At 40.3% G+C, this 23,870-nt stretch overlaps 1 protein-coding gene across 1 annotated transcript in view; it reads right to left on the bottom strand.

Moving 5' to 3' along the window:
* The window catches only part of SLC7A11 (solute carrier family 7 member 11), a 57,369-nt gene that overhangs the window by 11,274 nt on the left and 22,225 nt on the right, over window positions 1-23,870 (bottom strand). The window contains exon 7 of the mRNA XM_066318463.1: window positions 729-852. Coding sequence (XP_066174560.1) covers window positions 729-852 — 124 coding nt within the window. The remainder of the gene's footprint in view (window positions 1-728; window positions 853-23,870) is intronic.

Genomic DNA, 23,870 nt, shown 5'->3' with positions numbered 1-23,870 from the left:
TATTTGGAGTTTGGGGCAAACCACAGGCAACATGCATAGTTTTTGTCATGTTTATAAAATGTTTTCTTTCGAGACCTCCCATTAGCTACAGAATTTGGTCATTTTTCAAAACTCACGTCAGTTGAAATAGCCACAGGCAGTATCACTACTGGAAAAGAAATGGAATTATTCATTTCCTCATTGTGACTCAGATACCATAAACATAAAAATCAGTGTCATCACCACAATTCAGCAAGAACAATCAAAGCAGTATTTCCTAGCCAACTTGCTTTGCAACTCCTTCCCAAATGAGCTCCAGTATTCACAGCAAGCCCCTTCCCAAGCACTCAGGACACACATTGTGCAGAGACAAAGTTACAGTATTCTGCTACACAAGATAGTCAGAGCTCTCTCTTCCGTAAATATCCTGCTTCCCAGGAGCTGAGCTTACAATTTAGTGCTGAATTTTTCAAGCATGTACTTGGCTATGAAATTTAAGTCCCACTGACTTTGTTATAAGAGGTAAATAAATACAGACCAATGTTACATTATAAATGTTACTGATGGCCTGAAGCGCAATCCCAGTCATCAGTCAAAAATCAAATTTCACCAGGATGCTAATAAGTGCTGCCATGCTAAACCTGACTGGATGTGGCCACCCAATCTTTTTACCCCCTGAAAATAAGAATAATATCAACAAACATAACTGCAGCAGGAATATATCTTTGTATTTTTCTTCTGTAACTTACCACTGCTACAGCTTTTGAAAGCAGCAATTCCCCAGCACTGATTGTAGTGAAATAAGCCACGTTTGTTAACACATAGCCAACTGTGACGATAATCATTGAAATGCATATTGCGAGGGGTATGTTTCTGAAATACACAAGGCAGCTCATTATTTTGCAATCTGGTTGCTGATCCCTGAACATGAAACAAATAACATGAGAAGAAGCCACTAATGATGGTGAATGCACATTTGGTGATCCCAAAATATCATCATTAGAATCTACTAGTAAAAAAAAAAGGAATTAAAAACACCCTCTAGACAATGGAAATAGGTTTATAATGAAGAGGTGAGAAACCATTTCGGAGGGAGTCCTCTGGGGACACCAAGGGGCTTGTGGCTCCCGTGCTTCCCATTTGCCCCCCACCTCTCATTTACTACTCAGATTGACTTGCAAGCTGAACCCAAACACCTGGAGGTGTTTGACATCTTCCCCTGGATACCAAAATATGCGGCATGCAAAATTCTGCCCTTTCCCCTTGGCTGTATTTCTTTCTTGACACACCTTACCATATCCCAGTGATCCCTCTCAGTACTCAGGGGAACATGAGAGCAGAATATGACACAGAAATGGAAACAGCACAAATTTGTAAATTTAGCACAGCACAAATGGTATTGAAAAGCATAACCCCCCTGCCATCCTACCTAAAAGATAGAACAATAACAAAAAAATATATAATGATGCCAAACTTTCATAAAGCATGTCCTTCTAGTCAGACAAACCAGAATTATTTCTGGTTTTAAAAGGAGGAACAGAGGCACGGTGAATTTGTCCAAAGCTACACTCCAAGTGTTTGAGCCAGGAGAAAAACCCAGATGCCTCAAGTGTTACTCCAGTCTCTTTCCACCTAATATTATTGATATCTACATCGCATCAAGAAGAAACTTGGATCTGAAACTAATCCTTTAGTTCCAAGGATGAGAATGGCAGTATGTGCAGTCCCTCTGAGGAGAGCTGAGGGCTCCTCTCTCATGGCTGGTTCCTCCAGCTGTCTATATTAAGGCTGCTTTTGGAGGCATGGAGAGGTGGCCATATTTAAAGAACGTCACCCCAGCAAGTGGAAGAAAGGAAAGACAGAACTATGAATTCTGGTATTCCAGAAGAGCATTTCTAAAGGACTATTGTAATCACCTCAAAGGAAAAGGCATTTTGAAAACCCAACACAAAGATCCATTCTTTTCTGATATTTTTCTCAAGGAAATGCAGCAGGGTCAGAATTTAAGGACCTTCTTCACTATCAGTCCTTATTTCTTAAATAGATCCTTCACATTAGTATGGCTGTATGGAGCTGAAAACAAGCTCTGACCTGAGACTGAATAAATAAATGTATTTATAAATAAATAAAGCACGACAGTATCATTGCTGCACATCTTGCCCACCTCAGAAACCATGGTGTCAAATGCTCCCATTAACCCAGGCACACGGGTGGGTAAGAGGATCAATGCCAGTAATGTAACACCAAATCTGGGTAAGACATCATGATACTGTATTAAGTAGCCACAGCTACCTCATACACACATCTCAGGTGAAGAAACCAGAAAAAGGGAAGCCAGTCAACCGGGTTTGTTGATGGAGGAAATGACAGCAAGGACTGGAGCAAAGAGCCCAGAATACAGGTGCTGTATTGCTGGAAAACCCATAGTTCTGGACACATGAAATACTGCAGCTCCATGTGTTGATAATATATGCCAAAATGGGGTTTGTAGGTCAGTTGCCAGATGTATTGCAATCAGTTGGGTTAAGCTTCTTACCTGACCTGGGTGTAAATTGAAGTCAATCCTCTTAGCATCTGATTCAAGGTAGGGATACATGGATTTTTAAGCCTCTCAGAGCAGGTATTTTATCTATATTTTCTGCATCACAGATGAATGCTTCAACCACCAAGCTCTTGGAAAAATCAGCCCTGACTCCAATCTTAAAAAGAGGGGTTTTAGCCCAATATAGCAAATTTGGGCTTTTTTCACAAATACCACTTAAATGACTGAAAGCATATTGCTAAACTTAACAGATTATCCTTGTTTGTTGTAACTCTTACTAAACACCTTACATTCACATCTAATTTAAATCCCAGATTAATTTCTGGTAAAACCAAATGGCAATTCAAACCTGGGGCGGGGAGGGTTGAGGGGGTGAAGAATCATGTTTCCAAACGTGACCATTATCTGAGCACAGCAAGTCCTGCTTTGTTATGCTGAGGAGTGCTAACGCCCTTGGATAGTAACAGCAACAAAAAAACACACTCAGAAGAATAAAACCCCTACACAAGCCAGAACTAGTCAGGAAGCACTATTCATTAAAAAGCCTGCAAATCATAACCCAGTGCCTCGAGCAGCACAGGGGATGCTGTGACTCCTGAGCTCCCAAGTCCCTGCTCTTGAAGGAAACAAGTGCTCAGGCTGCACTGCCTTTTGTCTCCTGGCAGGAGCGAGCTTTCAGAGGGCTGTCGTGTGCCTGCACAACCCTTTCAAGTGCTGCTTATTACCCATTGCTTCCAGTGACAGGTTTAGACAGAAATAAAAGGCCAGTTTCAAGATTTCAGGGATAAGCCATACAGTGTGGTTCGTTTCTCACTGACACCTCTGCCTACATTTGCACTTGGTCCTCAAATCACCCAAAAACACAGACAGACAGGTAGGAACCATATGCAAAAGCACGGAGTGAGAGCTTTAATTGTGTCTTTTCTATCCATCCAATTTAAGAGACAGTTCCTAATTTGCAACAGGATCCCATTATCAGACTCTGGTGTGAACTACAAGCCTCCATGCTGGAATAAAAGCTGTAATGCCATTAGCAATAAAGACTTCCTCCTTTCCCGAGAGGATCACTGTACCAATTTTCTTGGAAGATTTTAGATATTCTCCAGACTTTCAAATCTTATCTCTAAGTAAGAAAAATAGTACCTAGGTCCTAGTCTCCATTAAATTGCCTCTATTAATACAGTTTCCACCTTTTCACTTCTGCATTCTATGCATCACACACAACACTGAGTGCCCACAATACTGATAAGCCATGTTTCTGATGTAAAACAAATTCACAGCTGCCTCACAGCTAGCTGAGACATTTGGACTAGAGAGAGAAAATTCAAGAAAACATATTTTCCACTTTTATTTTTTTTAAGATTTTGATTCATCAAAGCTAAAATTTCTGATAGGAAACTTGACCCTATCAGTAGGAGATTTCTTTGGAAAAAAATCTTAGAAGCAAAACACAAATCTCATCCTACCAATAAAGACCTCAGAACAGTCAATGGCTTAAAAACCATGGCACTGTGAGTGCTCAGACACAGGACACTACAATATCTCATTTACTTAAAGCAAGCCCAGAACTTCAACTTGCACTGAAACAGCTACTGGTTACTATAGGGCAATGCTCTTAGTTTTGCACTTCATTTTAGAGTGAGATTTTGGAAGATTTCAAAAGGAAGAATAACTCTTTTCAAACCAGCTCTTTGCCTGGGTAGACCTTGAGGTGCTGATCACAGAATCGTCATACCATCTTAGAATGATTTGGGGTGGAACATATCTTAAACATCCTCTAATTACAGTCTCCCTGGTGGGGGCAAGGACAAATTTCATTGAACCAGGTTGCTCAGGGCCCCATCCAACCTAGCCTTGATATGAGCTCCAAACCTATACAATTATTTGGAAATGTCTTGAGCATTAGTGTCAAGATGATATTCAAGCAGGCTGCTCCTTGGTTAGAAGGGGAAGCTGCTGTCAGGAAAGTCTTTTTGCAATACTCATGTCTTCTCACTTTGCAGCAAATCGGTATCAAAAGGAATCTGAGGAAATCTGAATTAGAAAAATATTGACCCTATAATTAAAAAGTCTTTTAAAAAGTGGGTGAGAGACAATTAGGGCAGCTTCTATGCAGCTGAATGTTGACTAAGATTGAATTGAAGCTCCATATTTTTTAAGACTTACCCATCCCTAGCTGCTATTCAAAGTTAATCTTCCCCTTCTGCCCTATATACAGAGCAACTGTAATGAAGAACCACACTTGAACAAAGAGCACATTTACCTTGTGATTCCCAGAAAAGGAGTCACCAAGGAGCCTACCATCTCAGAGAAGTTCAATGTTGGGAATACAGCTAGCCCATCCTGTGCTATACAGGGCTGAAATGGTTGCCAAGGAATGCTATATATTGCTTGGAAGCAAATTTCTTTCCTCTAGAGCCTGTGAAAGGCACTGGAGCCAGGGCATATGGTTCAGTTAATCAGGATAACCACTGGATTTTGCATTTAACCTTCAGTGTTGCAGAATCATAGATCTTCTGATAATTTGCTCTAGTACATCTCCACTCCTACAAATACCTTTACAAGAAAAACCTGAAAGCAGAGCAAGCAAGACAAGGGGAAAAGGGGGGGAAAAAAAGATAAAGGGGAAAAGAGAAAGAAAGCCAGAGCAAGAACATGAGGATGAGAAAAACCATATCAATAAATCAGCTGAGGAACATTCCTAGAAATGTACAGCACATATCCCGGGCCAATGGCAACTTTTACAACAGCAAACAGTGGGCACTAAGAGCTGTGTCCAGTGAGGGCTGTTCTTTCTATGAAATGACAACCACACAGTCCAAGACACTCCTCCAAGCCAGCTGAGTTCACAACGGTGAAGAACCTTGTTGCCACATTCTTTGTCACTTAGTGGTCCTACCAAAACCTTTTCCTTGCATCCAAATCAAAGCCAGGTTTTATAAATGCTCATCATAGTCAACTGTCTTGGATAAAGCTGCCTTAGCAGGACCCAGCCAGGGAATATAAATAAAAGGGCTGAAATATATTACTTAATTACTGACAAAGTTATATGAAATTACACATAACAGGAAATTGTGGAAGATAATTTTACAGATAAATTTAGAATTAAAATAGTAAAGAAGGAGAGAAATCCTAATTCCCTCACATGATTTACAGGCGAGTATTTGCTTAGTTTTCATAAGCATGATGCTGTACATTCTGTATTTCCTTAGCTGAAAATTTACCACCAGAGGAGTTTCAAAAGTTCCCTTGTGCAACAATTTATTCACTATTTGCAATCTGCTAAGCAATTTTCCAAATGAACTCTCCCCAGATTTTGGGGAGAAAAAACAAAAAACCTCTTAAAAAAATCTAATCATCCACTGCACTGCCCATAGCACCAAAGCTTGGCAGAAAAAGAGCAAATTTATCACAAGAGCAAATTTATCCAAATAAGCAGACACTGGGAAAAAAGGAACCAAATACAGAAAGTGGCAAGAGAAATTTAATATTCCCAGGGGTTCAGTGCAAGGCTAGAAGACATGTAGGCTTGCTTGGTAAGGGCTGTGTTCCAGAGCCCAAACTATGTCTCTCACCATTCCCAGGCAGTCATTCCATGAGCTGTGAAAATCCCAAATCCTGGACAGCAAGCAGTACATTTTGATATAAACTCACTTGTCCTTGACATATTTTTCATGTAAAAAGCAGCTTATGAGACAACACTTTGTTACACTGAACGGATCAAATAGTCCTCACCATGTCAACAGGTGAAAAAAACCACAATCTCATCCATCTCCTAGGAGAAAAGGTGGATGTAAAACTTCAAAGGAGATCACCTCCCAGGACTGAATAAAAGCCAGCAATAGAGAGACAAAAGGGATGGGAATCATCCCAGCACCTCTCAAATCCACATATTTCTACATGCTAACCAGTGTCTCAGCAACTGATGACTTCAGTGAGAAGCTATTATTATTTTGTTTATTGAAGTGAAGATTCCCATCAGCAAATCATCTCTTCCCTTCACTGCCTCCCAGTATGTCCCATCCTTATGTTCCAGATCAAAGAAAATTGCAGTCTGTGGTCTTCCAGCTTAGACAATATTCAGTTACATAAGTGCCCTTAATCAACCTGTGATCATTTTTTTTATTTTGAGGGGAGGAATGAAAGAAAGGAAGGCCCAGTCATTAAGCTGCACTCTCATTTACACCACCACATGCTCCATGGATGCTACTGCTGAAGTGAATTTTAAATGGTTCCCCTTCTTCATTTCCACGCTTTGGTTCCATATCTCTTACTTCAGAGACACAGCAGCATGACACTGGGATAAAAGAGTGAAGAATCAGGCTACAGTCTGTATTTACAAGCCTTCTTGCCTTCTACCACGAGCAAGAAAAGAAAAGAGCTTCTGCTGTGCTAATTACTTATTTACTTCTCAGTGTTTGACTTCACTGGTTCAGAGTATAATTGCTTACAGTGTGTAAATAGGGTCTTCCATGACCAACTGACTTTAAAGGGTCATACTGTGTTATCACTGTGCTGCAAAAGGCAGGAAATTTTCTTAACTTCTCAGATGTTTTCAGCACTTTTTCCAAGAGGTTTTCCTCAAAAACTAATTAGCATAAATGCTGCCTTGTCTTAAGACTTAGGTATTAATTGCACAGGGTAACCCTCTTTTCCATAAAACATCTCCTTTCAGGCAAACCCTCCCAGCTCAAGTCTCATGAAGCAAATCTACACACAGCCCTTGAGAAACAGAATGCTTGTTATGCTCACAAGGGGATTTATTTCATTTTGATGGAGATATAAAGCTGACTGTGATGCCTTTGTGTACAAACTCCGGTTGCCAAGCCAGATCTTACCAGAGTGCTCATTTACGTCACGGCCCAAGCCCCACCCTGTCAAGTCAATACCTTTTATGAAACATGTTTCTTGGAAGAGCAGAATGGATTGATCTGAGACTTGGACTACCAGCCAGAGACAGTCCTCATGGTCAGGCAGGATCCTGAATGATTTTGCATGGAGTGGATAGCACTACCGGCATTCCCAAAGAAATCTATGCCAACATAGTTGCCAACATTATTCTATCAATGATGACAGCTAAATACACAAAGGACTTCTGAGATTACAACATTAAATATTAGTCTCTCTGTCTCTGCTTAGCCATTTCTTGTATAGCAGGCATGTGAGCACTGTTAGGAGCCAGAAATTGAGCACAAGAGGCAGCACATAGAGCTATTATGGGGGCTAATTTTAAAAATCTCTTTAAAAGAAGAAATGGAACACAGACTTGAAACATAAAATATTGATCACTTCCTGTGATTTCTCAGTCAACTCTGTTTCCATAAGTACATCAAGTGGCAGTGATCAACATCTTCATGTTACCTCAGTTGCAAACCTGTTGTACAAAGTTTACAACTGTTTCCAAAAGACGTGTGAATAACCAAATGTGGCTTTTATTTTGCACTGTAACTTGACCCCAAGCTACATCCCTCCTGAGAACCTGAAAGTCCCAAGGAGCTTGTTTTTCTTTCCTATTGTCATTGTCATACCTACTGGGAATAAGGCCAACCCCAGGAACTCAATTGTGCTTTCTGTTAGTCTGGGAGGCTTAACCAGAGAACAGCCAGGTGCCTGGAAAATGCAGGATCTCTAGCCAAGGGTCTGCATTTTGCATTTCAGAGCCTGAAATGGTAGTGAAGATGCCCAGAAGACAATGGTTATTTATCTATTGTATTGCAACACAAGTGAGGTTTAGGTTCCACCTGTAATTAAAAGGTTGTCTGCATTCTCACAAAAGCTTGCCTTTTAAAAAGCAGCATAGTCTAAATTCAGAGGATTCAAATACAAATATATTGTCACTCCTGCCAATATATATTGACAAACTCCTGAGTTTGATAAATGAATTCTATGTTTCTACCTTACATCATCATTTAACTTCACCTCCCTTTTATTTCATTTGTGGGAAACCTTAATGTCCTCAAGGAAGTTTGTCACTTTTTCCACCAGAAGGGCAAAACAAAACCTCAGATTTTACCTTTATTGCCCAGCTCTCTTCCAATGAGGAGTTGAAAGGAGCACCTCTGCTCTCTCAAAAAGCTCCAGCACTTTATTTTCTCCTGAGGTCTATTTGTTAGAAGTGTTCCCAGTACTGCCAGTAGTGTAGACCAGGGTGAGAAGCACCAGTAAATCACAGTGCTTGCTTGGAAGCAAGGAAGCCATAACAACAAACCCCACACGGGGCCATAAAAACAAAACACCACCCTGCACCCAGCTCCCATATGGAAATGAAGAGGAAAGGGGCACAGCCACAATCCAAAGCACTTCCTCCAAGCTGCTTTATTTAGCCTGTGACAGTGGGTCTACCTTCCTCTTAATTGCCCCATGCCAACACATACCTCATTGCCAGGCTTATATAAATGTAAAAGGGAGGAAGTGAAGTAATTGTGTATTAAAAGTAGTTTAACGTATTACAGTAGGCTCTCTTGGGAATTTTAAATTATTAATTCCCTGAGCACCTGATTTATGAACAGCTTTTACTTTCTCCAGACAGGATCACTTTTCTCTAGGAAAGATGGACCACTGGCAGTAATTGGCAGTGGGGAAGTAAGAGATATTTAGAATTATAAACAAGGGAACCTGAGCTGGGAAATGTGCCCATCAGGCCACGTAGCTGAGAAACCTAAGCCATCATCTATTGCATAACAATATCATGGCCAGGAAAAGAGAGCACGGTGGTTGTGAAAGGAATCCCACTGAAAACTCTGCTGCCTGTCACAGTGCCCTCCCCACACTCCTGTAAGTACCTCAGTGCTCTCAGGGAGCAGAGCCCTGCCTTGACCTGTGTGTATTTTTCTCTTGCCCACACTGACCATATAGGTTTCCAATTTGGGCCAGTGCAAATGACAGAGCAACACTTGGAAGGCTGCTATCATTCCCAAAATGAAATACTCAAGCTCACAGCCTGGGAACAAGTAGCCTAAATACAAAACACCTCGCTCAGTTCCAGTGGAAGGTACAGGAAGGAATGCTACCCTCTCAGCCCCTCTAAAAGCTGGACGTTTTGGGAGGCATCACTGGCAGCATATTAATGACTTGTTACAGTAAATAATAAAGGAAGGTAAATGCTTAGGTGCACAGAGCACGGAGGGAAGAGCATATGTCTCTGTGTGTATGTGCATAAAAGGAGCCAGATTTTTCATACTTGCTAAATTCCTTGACATTTAATTCTGAGCAGGAGAGTTTCCACAATGCCAAGGATCATAAAGGAGCAATTTGCTGCTGCATGTTACCATTGATATTTCAGCATGAATGAAAATTGCACCGTTTGGTGATGAAAAGAGCAGCTATTTGTAATAAGGAGCACCATGGAAACTGAAATATCATTTACCAAGACAGGCTCCTCTTCTGAAGGAATTCAAAATGAGAAAAATGATTACTGCAGGTGCCTTAAAGCATTAGCATTTTTAAAGACACAAAAAGGTGTAAATTAAATTAAAAGGAGATGTCTTAACAATACTGCACTGCCATGAAGGCAGCTATCTGGCAGATAAATTGTTTTCTCTGCAGAAAGCAGGGAAATTATGGTCTTGCTAAGGACAGCCCAGCAGACCACCTACAGGTGTGGGAGAGCCCATAAAGCAAACTGAAATAACTCTGTAGGAGTTCTGACATAGAATAGAAACCATAAAACTCCAAATATGAGCTTAAATATGCCTTTGCAGCACACAGTGGCTGGAAGCATTTGAATGGAGTTCAAATGGGAATATCAACTTTTTCTATTTTATTACCTTCTGTGCTTTGAGTAAGGAAATAGTAAGCTGAAATCCTCTCTCACTAAGCCTTCATAATGCTGAAACTACAATCACAGGCATAGGAGAAAAGCTTATCCTTCTATTTTCTGATGAAATGGTATCATGAAGCAAAATATGCACAATTTCCAAAATGACCAGTAAGGATGAGTTTTACTTTTTTTGTGTTCAAACTGAGAAATCTTAAGCATAACCTTAAACATAACCTTAGGGAGTTAATCCTGAAACTCTGCTGCAAATTAAGTTCCCTGCAGTTGGTAGTGACATGAAATAGCCAGACTTATTAGCCTATTTCAATTATCTTGGACAGTATAATCAATGAGACTCAGGATTTTAAAGCTGACTCATCCTTGCAATTGCACGTTGTTCAGTGTACCCTCTGTCAAAAATGCCCTACTCCTCCATGCTAAAATCTTAAAATGAAAGTGATAATGAGGGTTTATACAGAATTTACCACACTATCTCTTATCCTGAGGCACAGCATCAACTTTAAAGGATCTTGTACTGGTGCCACCAAAAGCCCCTACATGCTGTAACTCCATGGCATCCTTTCCAGCACCAGCCTCCCTGACATCTGCATTTGAAAGTGAACCTAGATAATCACAGAATCATAGAAAGGTTTGGGTTGAGAGGGACCATTAAATGTCATCTCATCGTACTTGCCTGGGAGGGGCAGGGACACCTTCCACTAGATCAGATTGTTCAGAACCCCACCCTGGCCTTGAATGTTTCCTGGGATGTGGCATTTGCCACTGCCCTGAGCAACCCATTCCACTGCTTTACAATCCTCGTTGTAAACCTCCTCTTCCATGTGTCTAATCTAAACCTATTACCCCTTTTCCTATAGATTGAAACAGATCCTGTTAAAAATTCTGTCTTCATTTTTCTTGCAGGGCCCCATTTAAAAACACCAGCTCTGGGGAACAGGACAAATTTATGTGTTAGTTTAGCAATAGTGCTTGCAAGACATTTTTTCAGTAACCAAAGTAAGCACAAAACAAATGGCAGGATTTGGGCCTCTGTGGGCAAAATTATGTTCTTAAAAGCAGAGAAAATATGTAATTCACTGAGCTCCAGGGTCATTCTACTACAGCATCATGACTCTGTCAACACTTAACACCAAGCTGAAGTGGCCTACAGCTTGGACCTATTCATGTCTGGGATAGCCTGCAACTAAGAAAAAGCTTCTCCTCACGGCTTTCACAATCACCAAGCAAGAATCCTAAAGCATTTCTGCTTATTTTAACATCCATTGAAATATTTCTTCCTTAGACTCACAAGCAGATTATTCTCTAATAGGAGTTTTGCCCAAGGAAAAGGAACTTCATGGTGTTCTCTGTTCCTTGTGGATAAATCTTTATTTTTATCTGGTTTTGCTTAGCAACTGTTTTTTTCCTGTAATAAACAGATATGATAAATTAGAAGTGCCTGACATTCCTTTACAGCTTTGGATGAATGTAAATTTTCTTTCCTTTAAAATATCCCCACACAGAAGTTAAACCTCTTGTCATATCAGAGTGCTCCTGTTCATTATTCATTCTCTGTGGAGGAGGTCTCCAAATTGCTGTTAGATCTTTTCAAATGATGATATCAAAACTATTCTTGTAAGGGATCTTCCATTTCATCATACTTCAAAAACCTAAATACTGCTATTATATAGTGCACTTTTTCACAATAAACAAAATATAATGACAAGGTGAAGATGCAAATAACAGCACTTGTTCGACAGCAAGTGTCACAAGTGAATGAGGATTGACATAATAAACCACAGCATCACAACTTGTGAAATGCAGATTATTCACTTCACAGCACCCCTGGAGCATTTATAATCTTATATAAATCCTCTTAACTTATGTTTTGCGGATATAGGCTGCACTGTAATTTAAATTACTGAAAATCCTAATGGTCACTTAGTTTACAATAGTCACTCCATAAATAAAATATCACTGTCACTGTGTGTTTAAAATTCCAAGATATTCACAGCCAAATATCAACATGTAAACTACACTATAAGTGACCAGAACCTGCACCCAGAAAATCTGCACACCCACAAGAACTCACATAAAACAGCCACCATGCAGTGAAGGAGTGTGCAAGGGAGTAAGAATCTTAGCATTCACTAGCTAAGATCAATGCTCCTCTGATGGAAATTCTGCTGTAAAAAACACAAGAAAGGATGTACTCAACTACAGAGAGGTGTACAAAGTCAAATTGTCTCATTTTGATATAACTATTACATATCTTAAATACAAGCCAGCAATCTCATTACCTATAAAAGATGAACAATCAGGTAAGAGAACCCCATTTAATGTCTCATACAAAAAGACTATGTCAGAGTAAGTTATTGTGCTGGCTGAACTAAGTGGAACATATTCCTTTTCTTGTGTGTGGTAAGACCATTGCTGTTGGTATTTTGACCATGCTGTTCTAAAGAATAGCTACTCATGGCAGCATGGCACATGTTAATGACTCTTTGTGCATTATAAAACTCCAATCTGATGTGCTTGGCTGCAATAAAGAGCATACAGCCCTTGCAATTTTTGTTGCCCGTTGCTTTGTTTGCATTTTATTCTCCGATTTTGTATCTTATCCCAGTAAAAAATGCTGTCTTGCTTCTTTCTGTGACAGTCATCTCACCACCTCTGTCAGATGGTGCCAGCCAGCATCAGCCTAATGGTGCTCCAATTAAAGATTTCCAGTTAATGGCAAGCAAGGTGCTGCTTCATGAGCTTACCTAACACTGCCTTAGCACTCTGCTCTTCCTCATTTTTGAGGCTTAGCCTCTCAGTTAAAGAGAAAAAGAAATAAAAAGTGGCAGAAGAGGGTCATCCCCTTCTGGCTCCAGGAGAGGATGCACCACATACAGATCACAACACTGCGCTATGAATTTAAGTGGCTGTCACTGCCCTATGTAACTAACCATAGGTACTGGGAGTGGCTTGCTTTCACAAATACCAGGATAAATGGCTGTGAGACCTCTTTTTCTATACCCAGGCTACAGACAGTACCCATGAGAAAAGGCTGACCTACAATTTCATAAGGAATTTCATGGTTTTGACTGGGGTGTGCAGTGAGATTTCAGTGCTGTTTGAAACACAGATGTAAATCACAGACCAAAACAGTAGGGCAAGTGCTCTGAGTCACTTCCTTTCCTAGTCACCATTAGTCAGCTAATGCCGTTGGTAAACACAGAAATAAGGGCTCAAACATCAGACAAAACCAGGTTCCAGTTTTAAAGTGGGAAGGAGAAAACCTGGGAGAGGTTTGCCTACGATGCAGAACAGCACCCACAGTAGAAGTTCTATAAAACACTCTTGCTTTCACAAAGAGTGCAACACCCCCAGGACCCAAGACAAAGAGATGTGGTGCAGCTGCAGTGAGTGCTCTGAACCATCTCAGCTGCACTTTTCACCCTAGTGAATTTATCCATTTTTCTATTTATCCCTAATACACTCTTGCCCATCTCCTTTCCAGTAATTTCAGTCGGGCCTCCTGCTTATGAACCACCAAAAGAGAAAAGCTGCTCAGCCCTGAGAAACCCATTATCTCTTCAGTAAAATACACCCTCTTCTACAGCTCTGGACCTTCAGCAGAACATGAGTCCTGCAAGGGATTTTTATTCCTTCCATGAATATTTTGCTGAGCAGCTCAGGTTCCCCATAAGGAGGATACTGTCACCCTTCTGTACAGGTACTGCTGTGTCCCTCAGAGAAACAGTAATAGATGTTAGACCAGTTTTGCATGTGTTTCAGCAGGTGAAAATGAAGCAAAATCCAGGGCAATGGAAACTTTGATGGTTATAATGTTTTGTATTACATTGCATTACCCTGCTGGTAAATTACAATAAAGATTACAATTTTTCCAGCTACCCAGAGAGACTGTGGATAAACATTTGTTTTACTTCCTTAGGAGAGCTGAATCATAGTAACCATGATTCACATAAACAAACAGAAATTATTTAAAAAACAAAAAGGTAAAACCAGTAACAGGAAAGAAAACAAACCTTACACTCATCAGGTTATCACTGGCAAACAAAATGAGCCACGAGGGCTAGAAAGAGGCAGTCTGCTGTGTGCAGTGGCACAGCACCATGCACTACACACTGAATAACCACTGTGGGGACAGGCAGGGCCAGCACATGGGCTTGTCACATCCTCACACCTTGGAGACATCAAAGCTCCATGAAGCAGAGTGGCTGTAGGACCCTCTGCAGCAGCAAGACACAGTCCTGGCACCCAGGACACACCTTCTCCAGTCTGGAGCTAGAGGGAGGGCAGGAAGATCCAGCTGAGCTCCCTGGACTTTGCTTCCTCATAAGAGGTGCCACAGGTTTGGCAGAGGAAGACCTGTTTGAGGGCTTGTGTCCTAAGTGTCCACTCCCATGTAGATGTTTGGCCCTTCTGTGTACACTGCAAGCAGAACCTCACCCGTGCCTGGCCATGGCACCTTCCACGGTCACCAATGAATTAACAAAAGCAGTCACTAATAAAAATCAAAAGACTGAAATAATTCAATAGTTTTGGTTGGAAGGGCCCTTAAAGACCACCTTGTTCCAACCTTCTGCCATGGACAGGGACACCTCCCCCTCGACCAATTTGCTCAGTCCTCATCCCCTCAGAAGAGATTAGCTCAGACCCCCTTTCTCCACTACCCCTGGATAAAAAAAGAATTAAGGACATGCATCACAGCAGCCCAGGTATCCACATGTCTCCCCTCCTCCAGTGAGTTTGCAGGAACCTCCTGCAATAGGATCCTGCCCCAGTGATGCACTTTTAGAACTACTAGATAGTTCTAACAAATCGTCTTCAAAAAGTTTCAGTTGTCTCCAGAATTGTGAAGGAATTCACAAAGTCATTTTCACTTCAAGTTGGTTCCTTTATCTTAAGCCACAGAGTCTACATGAACAGAAACAAACATATCAAAGCAAAGGCTTCAGAAGTACTGCCTTAATGTAGATGCTGCCTTAGAGGGGGACAATCCTACTGACAGCATGCACTCCCACCCTGCTTTACCATCCTCCCTCCCATCAGCACACACAGAACAGAACCACCACTAACCTCATGTTCTGGTATATAGCAGCATGGTGTTATACTCTCTGCCCTTTCAATTTTATCTTTTTCCTTCCATCCTCCACCTATGTTTGCTGAATAGATTTGATTTTTCAGGCAGCTGACTACCTTCCTGATTTCTGTCTAATGCCTTGCTGGTATCTTTATTACATTTTTGAGACATAAAAGGAGTCAGAATCAGATTCTATATCAGACAATTAGGGGGGAAAGAGCAGAGGTAGCACTATTAATTTCAACACACATATCCACAGATAAAACCCAGCACAGCAATACTATATCTAACCATGCATATATAGCACCTTTTTTTATTCTGCTATTTTCCCACTCACTCTTCTCCAACACTCATGCCAGGTCTGAGCTATAAATTAACTCTGTATGAAAGAATAACTAGGTCTATAAAAATCAAACAAATACATAGAAAAATATAAATACCGTGTTTCTTTAGTGATCCCTCGAAGTTTACGTATGAAAACTGCATTGCCTAGTCCTGAATATTTCCATGGCCTTCAGCTCAACTTTCATGTGAGTAGGAGTATTTTATACAAGGAATATAAATGTTAGAACAGGCAATTACACAAGTGACCTTGCCTTGCCTCATTCGATAGTGAATTATTAGGCTTCTCAACTGCAGTTGTATAAGACATCCTTATTGTCTTAATTAATGATCAAGGTACATCTTTGAAATCTTTACAGACACTATAGATTACATCAGACTCTTCTCTAATTTACACATATTGACTGGCATATCAGTTTAAACCTTGCCGCTCTTCACTGCAGTCAATTTCTAAACAGAACATCACTTTTTTTTCTTTTTTTTAAAACATAATATAGAAAGATAGAAAGATAATGAAGTGGAAGTAGGAGATAGAAAGAACTGAAGACAGCTGAACCAATTCAAATGCTAAACTAAGGTTTAGAAAGCAGCTGCCAATGACAAAGATACAGCACCCGGGGGTTATCTCTCTCATGGTGTAGAATTTCACCACAGGACTCAGCAGTGATATAAGCACCAAAACAAAACAAAACAAAACAAAAAGTAGGGGAAAAATAGCAAGCAACTGCACACAGGAAAAGGAAAGATAAATAAATAAATCCGATTAAATGTGTTGAATGCTTGTCATGTACACATCCCTGAACATGGTAGACTGTAACAGCATCCATTAGGCAGTCCCTAACTAAATGGAAAATATGCAGCCTCTGGAAAGTGCAGGCACACACAGTGGCTGCCTCTGCCTGTCTCAGAGGAAAGGAAAAGGAACAGCGCCCAATGAAATCTGCAGCCCTTTTGTCATCTCTGCTGCTGAAGCCTTTGCTCGCTGTGATCACCCAGATGACAGGAGAATTCATGCAGTGAGTCATCTTGCCAGACCCTCTGCTGCCCACATCCATTGCTGGGGTGAATTCAGAGCACAGCTCAGGCACAAAGTGCATCTGTCAAAGACAAGGCAGGAGGTCTGCAGTGCTTTTCTCCATGCATCTGTATCCCTCCAGACTCAGACTGCACAGTACACTGTGCTTTCCAGCTGTTCTCTCTATTCCCCCTCTCCTGTGGCACAGCACTTGCTGCTCAGGAGGGTCCAGTGCACCTGTGGGGCAGGGGACACTCAGGTGTAGCGGGAGGAATTTGTGTTCAATGGCCAAGAATAAAGAAAATAAGGACAGAAGGACCGAATCTGCATCCTCAGTTAATTATATTATATATGGTAGCTATTGTGTTGAAACTCTCAAAAATTACAGGGCCAAAGAAATGTCTTCACTACAAGACAACAGGACAACTCACATTATCAAATCCAAAAATCCAGTCCAATGTAATTGAAGTGAACAAAAAAAAAAAAAAAGAAAGAAACCAATTTTTTGGATTTTAGTTTGGGTTACCATTTCCAATTCCATTCTGACACTTTCCCCATTTTAACTCAAGCTGCTAACACACAAGGTTTGGTTTTGTTTTTTTTTTTTTTTTTTTAAATCAGAGTTTCATGTCTTCCTCTGGTTGGAAATACTTTGTGGATTCAGTGACCCTAAACAAATCCTATCACAGACACACTCCAATTAGGGCTCAATTTGCAACCCTTGAACCATTTGCATGTATCACATGTGACTAAATCACATGTTTTGTCAGCAGAACCAACAGATTGTCAAGTTTAGGGCATTTATGGCACATCTCCTGGTGAGTGGGATGGAGAGTTGTCTTCGGTTACAACGTAAGATGTAGCCAAAACCATGTATTCTATTAACATCTGTTAAAACCAGGTGGGGTTTTCTCTTTTTCTTTTTCTCTTCCATGGCCCATCCTCTTCTCCCAGGGAATATCTTCTGCTAATGGGCCATCAAAGTCTGATTTCATGACTGATAAAATACCATTGTGAGATGCTCCGCCCATGGAGAGGTATCAAAAATTCCTACCTGAATATAATCTGAGGCTTGGAACACCACAAACAGCCTTATCCACTGAATTCCCAGAGGACAAGAGCTACATAACTACCACTGGACCTTCAGAGGAACACCAAACCGTTCTACAGGATCACTGCTCCAACAGAACCACATCTATCACTTCAAGAGGACTGCAGCCACCTTTTAATTGGACTGCTACCACCACCCTGACCAACAGGGTGTCAGGTTGACTTCTGTCAGGTTAAGGCAGTGGGGTTTTGCACTTATTTTAATTTTCCTGTTAATTTGTAGTTCTGACGTGGAGTCTCTCATTGATTTGCTTTCCAACAAGTACAAGAGTGAAGAGGCTGGAGCCAGGACTCAGGAATGTTCTAGGTCAGGTTGGATGGGGCCCTGAGAAGCCTGGGCTAAAATCTCCCAAACTAGGAGTGAAAAAAGAATATATATAAAGGCAAAGCAACTCTGGATATTTGGGTCTCACTCCTAAGAGAATGTCCAACTTCCAGCAAGAGTGGCATCCTTCAACCAAAAATAATAAAAGAAATTATGAAGGGAAGAAAGCTAGTTCCCATGGTGGGATTTCAGAAGTCTGAATCCATTAAAAACATGCATCTAAGACTGAAGTACTTATTTTCAGAAATTAATTATTAGTAATTTCTAAAAGAAACAATAATTGTTGAGCTGAAGATGTGAGTCATGCAAATAGTAAGGGGCTAATAAGGTTAGCAAGAAAGCAAAAGTAAAGGAAAGATCATTTTATTAAGAACAGTCTCATGCTGGTGAGTGAGTCAACTCTCCTGAGAGCTAGTAATTGTCTATTTGTCCCTCTCAAACACACACAAATGCTACTGAATCGCATTCTTAATTAAATGCCTTTCATACATTTTATAAATAGCAAAACCCATGCTTGGCTTTGTGAAAGTACATTTGAGCCAGTAAATTAATTTGTTTTCCTTGTTTGGTAGATTCAGCTCACCATTAAAGGATTGTATAGATCTGAAAACACAGTTTTATCACTTACAGAGGGCAGAAATAAACTGTAGAAATTGATGTTGAATTTACCGGGTTTGGATACCTCATCTGAGATGCCTCCCAGATAACTGTAATGCTATTAGATACAGCCAAATTTAGAAAGTGTAAAACTTCTACTAAAGAGACATAAAAACAGCTGTGGGGAAGCTAATTAGAACATTCTCACTCTGGGATGAAGAAAAAGTATTCAAGTACAAAAAGATACCAAGACACAAATAATATATAAAGGAAATATGCAAATGCTCACATAACTGACCTGGTTTTCCCTTTAAGATAATCTGATGAATTCACATGAGCAAATGTGCTTTACAAAATACTGGAAAGATTAGCATTTGTCTGTTTTGATTGTCTTCAGGTAAAATATCACAATGTAATCCTATAACTTCTGCACTGAATATTTGGCACTGTTGCCTGACATGAAGAAAATGAATTGGAGTCAAATGCATCTTTTAGGAATAAGTAGGATATAATGACACAAGAAAGATTTCAAACTCCAGGATGATAAACCTATTGTCTAAGAGTACTGGTATTAGTATTCCTCTTCAGAGTAAATCTTGTCATTAAATTATAAAATAATATTAAAAAAATCCCTTAAGAAGCAGGGAGGCAGAAACATCAAGGGCTTACATCCTCTCAATTAACAATGAAAATATTTTTCACTCTTTGGATTACTGGGAATCTGATCCTTAATCAGTGGCTAGATTGATAATGAGCAACAGTGCAATTCATGTTTCTGACTGACTTTGGTAGGGGGCTTCACATTTTAAGGTGAAGCACCACAAATCAGAGAGCTAAAAATAACAAGAGAGCTGGAAGAGTTGTAGCATCTAAGCCACCATTCCCCTCCCATCCATCTACATCTCTATAATGCTCAGACAGACTGAAGAAAACACCCCTAATACTTTATTTCTCTCACTCAGCCCTCATAGATGCAGAGTTGACTATAATTAGAATGAATGGGTGGCACACATTAGCTAGACATGACATTCACATTATTTAAAAACAGTATAAAAATAGATTATATCAAACATTTCGATATCCTGATTTTACAAGATGTCTGATGACATCAAGCTCTGGTGACTTGCTGTACAGCTACTGTTTCTTGGTGCTTTGGAAAAGAAGGAATAAATGAAGTGAGAAAAACACTGGCAAAATCTAATAGACAAACTGACTAATATCAGACCCCAAGGTCACAGCAAAGCAATTCATTTCTCACTTTTTCAACAGCACAAGACATGATTTATCAATCTGAGACCACACTTATAAACACTATACATCTCAATAATATGTTCTTTGCACTGTGTAACTTTTTAAACAATGACAGATTGCCTGGGCTGGACCAAAGTTTTTTTACAAATAGAAATGAAATATTTGCAAATGAAATGGTTCAATAAGGGAGGTGAGGAAGAAATGGGAAAGGGAAAAAAAAAAAAAAAAAAAAAAAGAGAGAGAGAGAGAGAGAGAAAATAAGAAAGGATTATGCCAAAGAGCAGCTGTACTTAACTGCAACTGCAAATAATCTATGCTGTAAAACACTTTCAGAATCCACGTCCTTTGAAATTCTATCATTTTTATCTACTAAATGAAAAATATTTCCTAAGTCAAACAACACCAACAAAACCCTACACAGCCGAAGAAATAAAACTGTTTAGTAAAATTAGGGTTATAAACATCTCTCACAAGTTGCCCACTTGATGACAGACTTGTTGTCAGTAAGGAATTTGAGTCTAAGTTTCCCTCCCCTCAGCCTCTTTCCTGAGAGTACATAGTGGGTGCTCAAGAATACAGATGAAATAAAAGACTATGTACAAGAAATGAGTCTGAAAGTTCAACATGCATGATTTCTAGTCCTCTGAATTTCCTGCTTCAGACAACATGGCTTCTGTCAATTTTCAGGTGACAAACTCTCTCAGAGACCAGGCTGTTCCTTCATTCGCCTATTATTTAACAACAGAATACAAATAAAGCCTCAGTTTGAGAGAGAACCTTATAGTGTAAGAAAATCAAAAAAATCAGAGCTGCATGTGATGTTGCTGCACAAAATTGTTTTGATGAAGTTCTGCTTCAAGGATTATTTAGGTATTTTGTTTGAAACAATTGCTATTGACCCAGCCCATACATGCAAAGCATAATTTAAAAAAAAAAATTTTGTTGTCACATTAAAATGTTGTCCCACATATTCTTGATAATAAAATTATTTCAGGCTATTTTAAAAAATTGTACATTAACACTGCAACTACAGCCCCTTCTAAAATAAACATTAACTTCATGTTTCTTCAGGTCCTACTAATAGCTGCATGAGAGAAGCACTTGAACAAACAGGAATAAAGAAATGAGTTTAGGCTTAAAAATGAGACACCAAAAGGGAGTTTAGCAAGAGACAGAAACAGCTACTTTTACATCTTATGATAATTGGGGTTATAACAATGTCCTCACACAAAAGAAGGAACAGTGGCATTTCCAAAGTGAGAATTCAACACTACTTTCAAAACTCTGTTCATTCACTTTGAGATATTTTTTTAAAGTCTTACTGTTCTCCCTTCTGTAATGTAAAGGGTGCTTCCTGCAATGTCTCAGCTCTCCCTCTCTAGGGTTTCATATTGCCTCACCACCCCAGTGCCTAAAACCCAGAATATTTATCCTACTTATAGACCTTAGTGTGGGATTTACTGTGCCCAGGCAGACAGCTGCACCTCTACAGACTCCCACAGCCTCCCAAGCCCTTCCTGCCTCCACAAACAGCTGCCTGGAGCACAAAGGGGACTGGGCAAGGGCCTGGAGCATCCCCCTTTCCCTGTCTCTCTCCTGCATTCCCAGTGACACATGCCATACTCCAAAAGGTTTTCCTTGTGCCATACACCACGGAAAGAAATTCAATCCCTATCTGGGAAACTTAATGTCTAAGAGCAGATGCTTCTGCCTTCCTATCTGCATCTCAGGATATATTCTAAGGCCCCTCTCCACAGAATGTTTTGGGTTGGATTTTTAAAGATCATCTTGTTCCCTAGGCACGGACACCTTCCACCAGACCAGGCTGCTCAAAGCTCCATCCCCACTCTCTGCTAGAGCATTCCTGCCATCCCCCTGCTGTAAACCTGGCACATCCCTTTGGTACATTCACTGGGGTTTGCAGCCTGCTGGTTCACGGTGGGATGGAGCTGATCGTTCACCTCAGTCACTCCCAAAGCTGTTGCACACCTGGAAATGCACAACTGTGACTGATTCTCAGGCAAATATTCACTTTGGCAGGTGCAGGACAGAAGACCTCACTGTGGTAATTTGCATCCACCCTAACCATTGACAAACATTACCAATTGCACAGCTGGAGCTGTTACAAGCTCTAAGTGGTTCAAGCCTCTACTTTCCTCTTCCCTTTTTAAAACCAGCTACATCATACCTATGTAGAAGTACATTACAGTGGAATCACAGGATGGTTTGGGTTTGGGAGGGACCTTAAAGCTGTAGCTCCAAGCCCCCTGCCCATGGCCTCCTTCCCCTAGGCCAGGTTGCTCAGTGCAACCTTTAACATAAGGCTCACAGCAAGAATGAAAGACAGCATTTTAAGTTAAAAAAAAAAAAAAAAAAAAAAAAAAAAAAAAAAAAAAAAAACACACTCGCCAAAAAAACCCCCACAGTTGAGTCTTAATAAATGCTTACAGGAGGAGGACAATTAGTGGCTCATCCAACATTTGCACTGGATTTAGGGGGAGCTGAGACAGTTGCCACTGAGATTAATCCACACTATTCCCTTGCCCTGTAGCTTTGGGAGCAATGGTGGAGCAGGCCTTTGTTCAGGACATCTTTCCAACAGAGCCATACACAGGGGGCAACCAGAAAAAAAAAATGTTCCAAATGTTTCATTTAATTGCTTATTTCAGCTCAAGGGAGTCCAGAATTCCCATTTACAGGTGGTGCAGAGGTCTCTGTCAGCACAGACAGCAGCAATCCATTTGCCCCACCATCACCTGCCACTTATTTAGCAATTTTTAAAATCCCACTCTCTTCTATTCTACATTACACCTTTGCATGGAGATTGTAAAAACTGGCCATCTACTCATCCTCTCAGAGTGCAGCCTCAAGAGGAAGAGTGATGAAGAGAATTTTCAAGAGCCTTGTAATAACATTACACATGGAATATCAAGCTGGTTTTCTTTTTCCAGTGCCATCCTGGAATACACTAAACCAGCCAGGTTGTGTGGTTTGCCCTCCAGTACTACACCTTCACTAGCAGCACAAATAACTTCAGCAGTTCTCCAAGGATAATCTGGAGAACAGAGAAGCTGAGAAAAGACAGTCCTCTTCCCTCACATCCTAGCTGCAAAGGAAAAAAAATCAGAATTGGACCAGCACCACTTCTCTTAACTGAGATTATCATGCTTCAATGAGTGTTTAGCTTTTTTAAAAGAGAGGAACTGTGCTTTTCTGTCCTAGGCAGCAGAGAGCAAAACATTCAAAAATAGCCACTCCTCTGACTCATATCACAAAAACCTCAGCATATATCAAAATAGCTATAATGAAAATTACTAAGAATTCCAGTTAAAAGAACTGCAGAGACACAGAAGTGTATGAAAAGCCCCAAAGGGTGTAGACATCTGCACATTTAAAAAGATCACACAGTATTGATGGTAACCACATGATAAGGTAACCACATGACAATTTACAAATTATACTGCTTCTAGCTGAATTTGATCATACCAGCAAGACTCTGGGTCCTAACTCATCTCCCCAGAATTTTCTGAAGTAGTAGATGTCCTGGACCAGAATCCCTTCACTCCTACATTTAGTTTCACATTTAAAATCAGTCTGTCATACAACAATTCTCCAAAAGTAAAAACAAAAAAATTGAAGATTGTCTTTTGGTTTTAATGCCTGCCTCTCATGGTTTTATAAAGAGCACAGATCATTGGTAGTTAAACCCTAGATCATCCAGCTTGGGTTCATGTGTGTCTCAGGGCTGAGAATCTTTAGGTCCACTGACACAAATAACTCAGAAGCACAGAAGCCTTTAGGTTTGAAAAGACCTCTGAGACCATTGAGTCCAACCATTAAACCAACACTGCCAAGTCCACC

The sequence above is a fragment of the Sylvia atricapilla genome, chromosome 4 (genome assembly GCF_009819655.1).
Source record: "Sylvia atricapilla isolate bSylAtr1 chromosome 4, bSylAtr1.pri, whole genome shotgun sequence".
Taxonomy (NCBI): domain Eukaryota; kingdom Metazoa; phylum Chordata; class Aves; order Passeriformes; family Sylviidae; genus Sylvia; species Sylvia atricapilla.
This window is presented reverse-complemented; position numbering and strand designations above follow the sequence as displayed.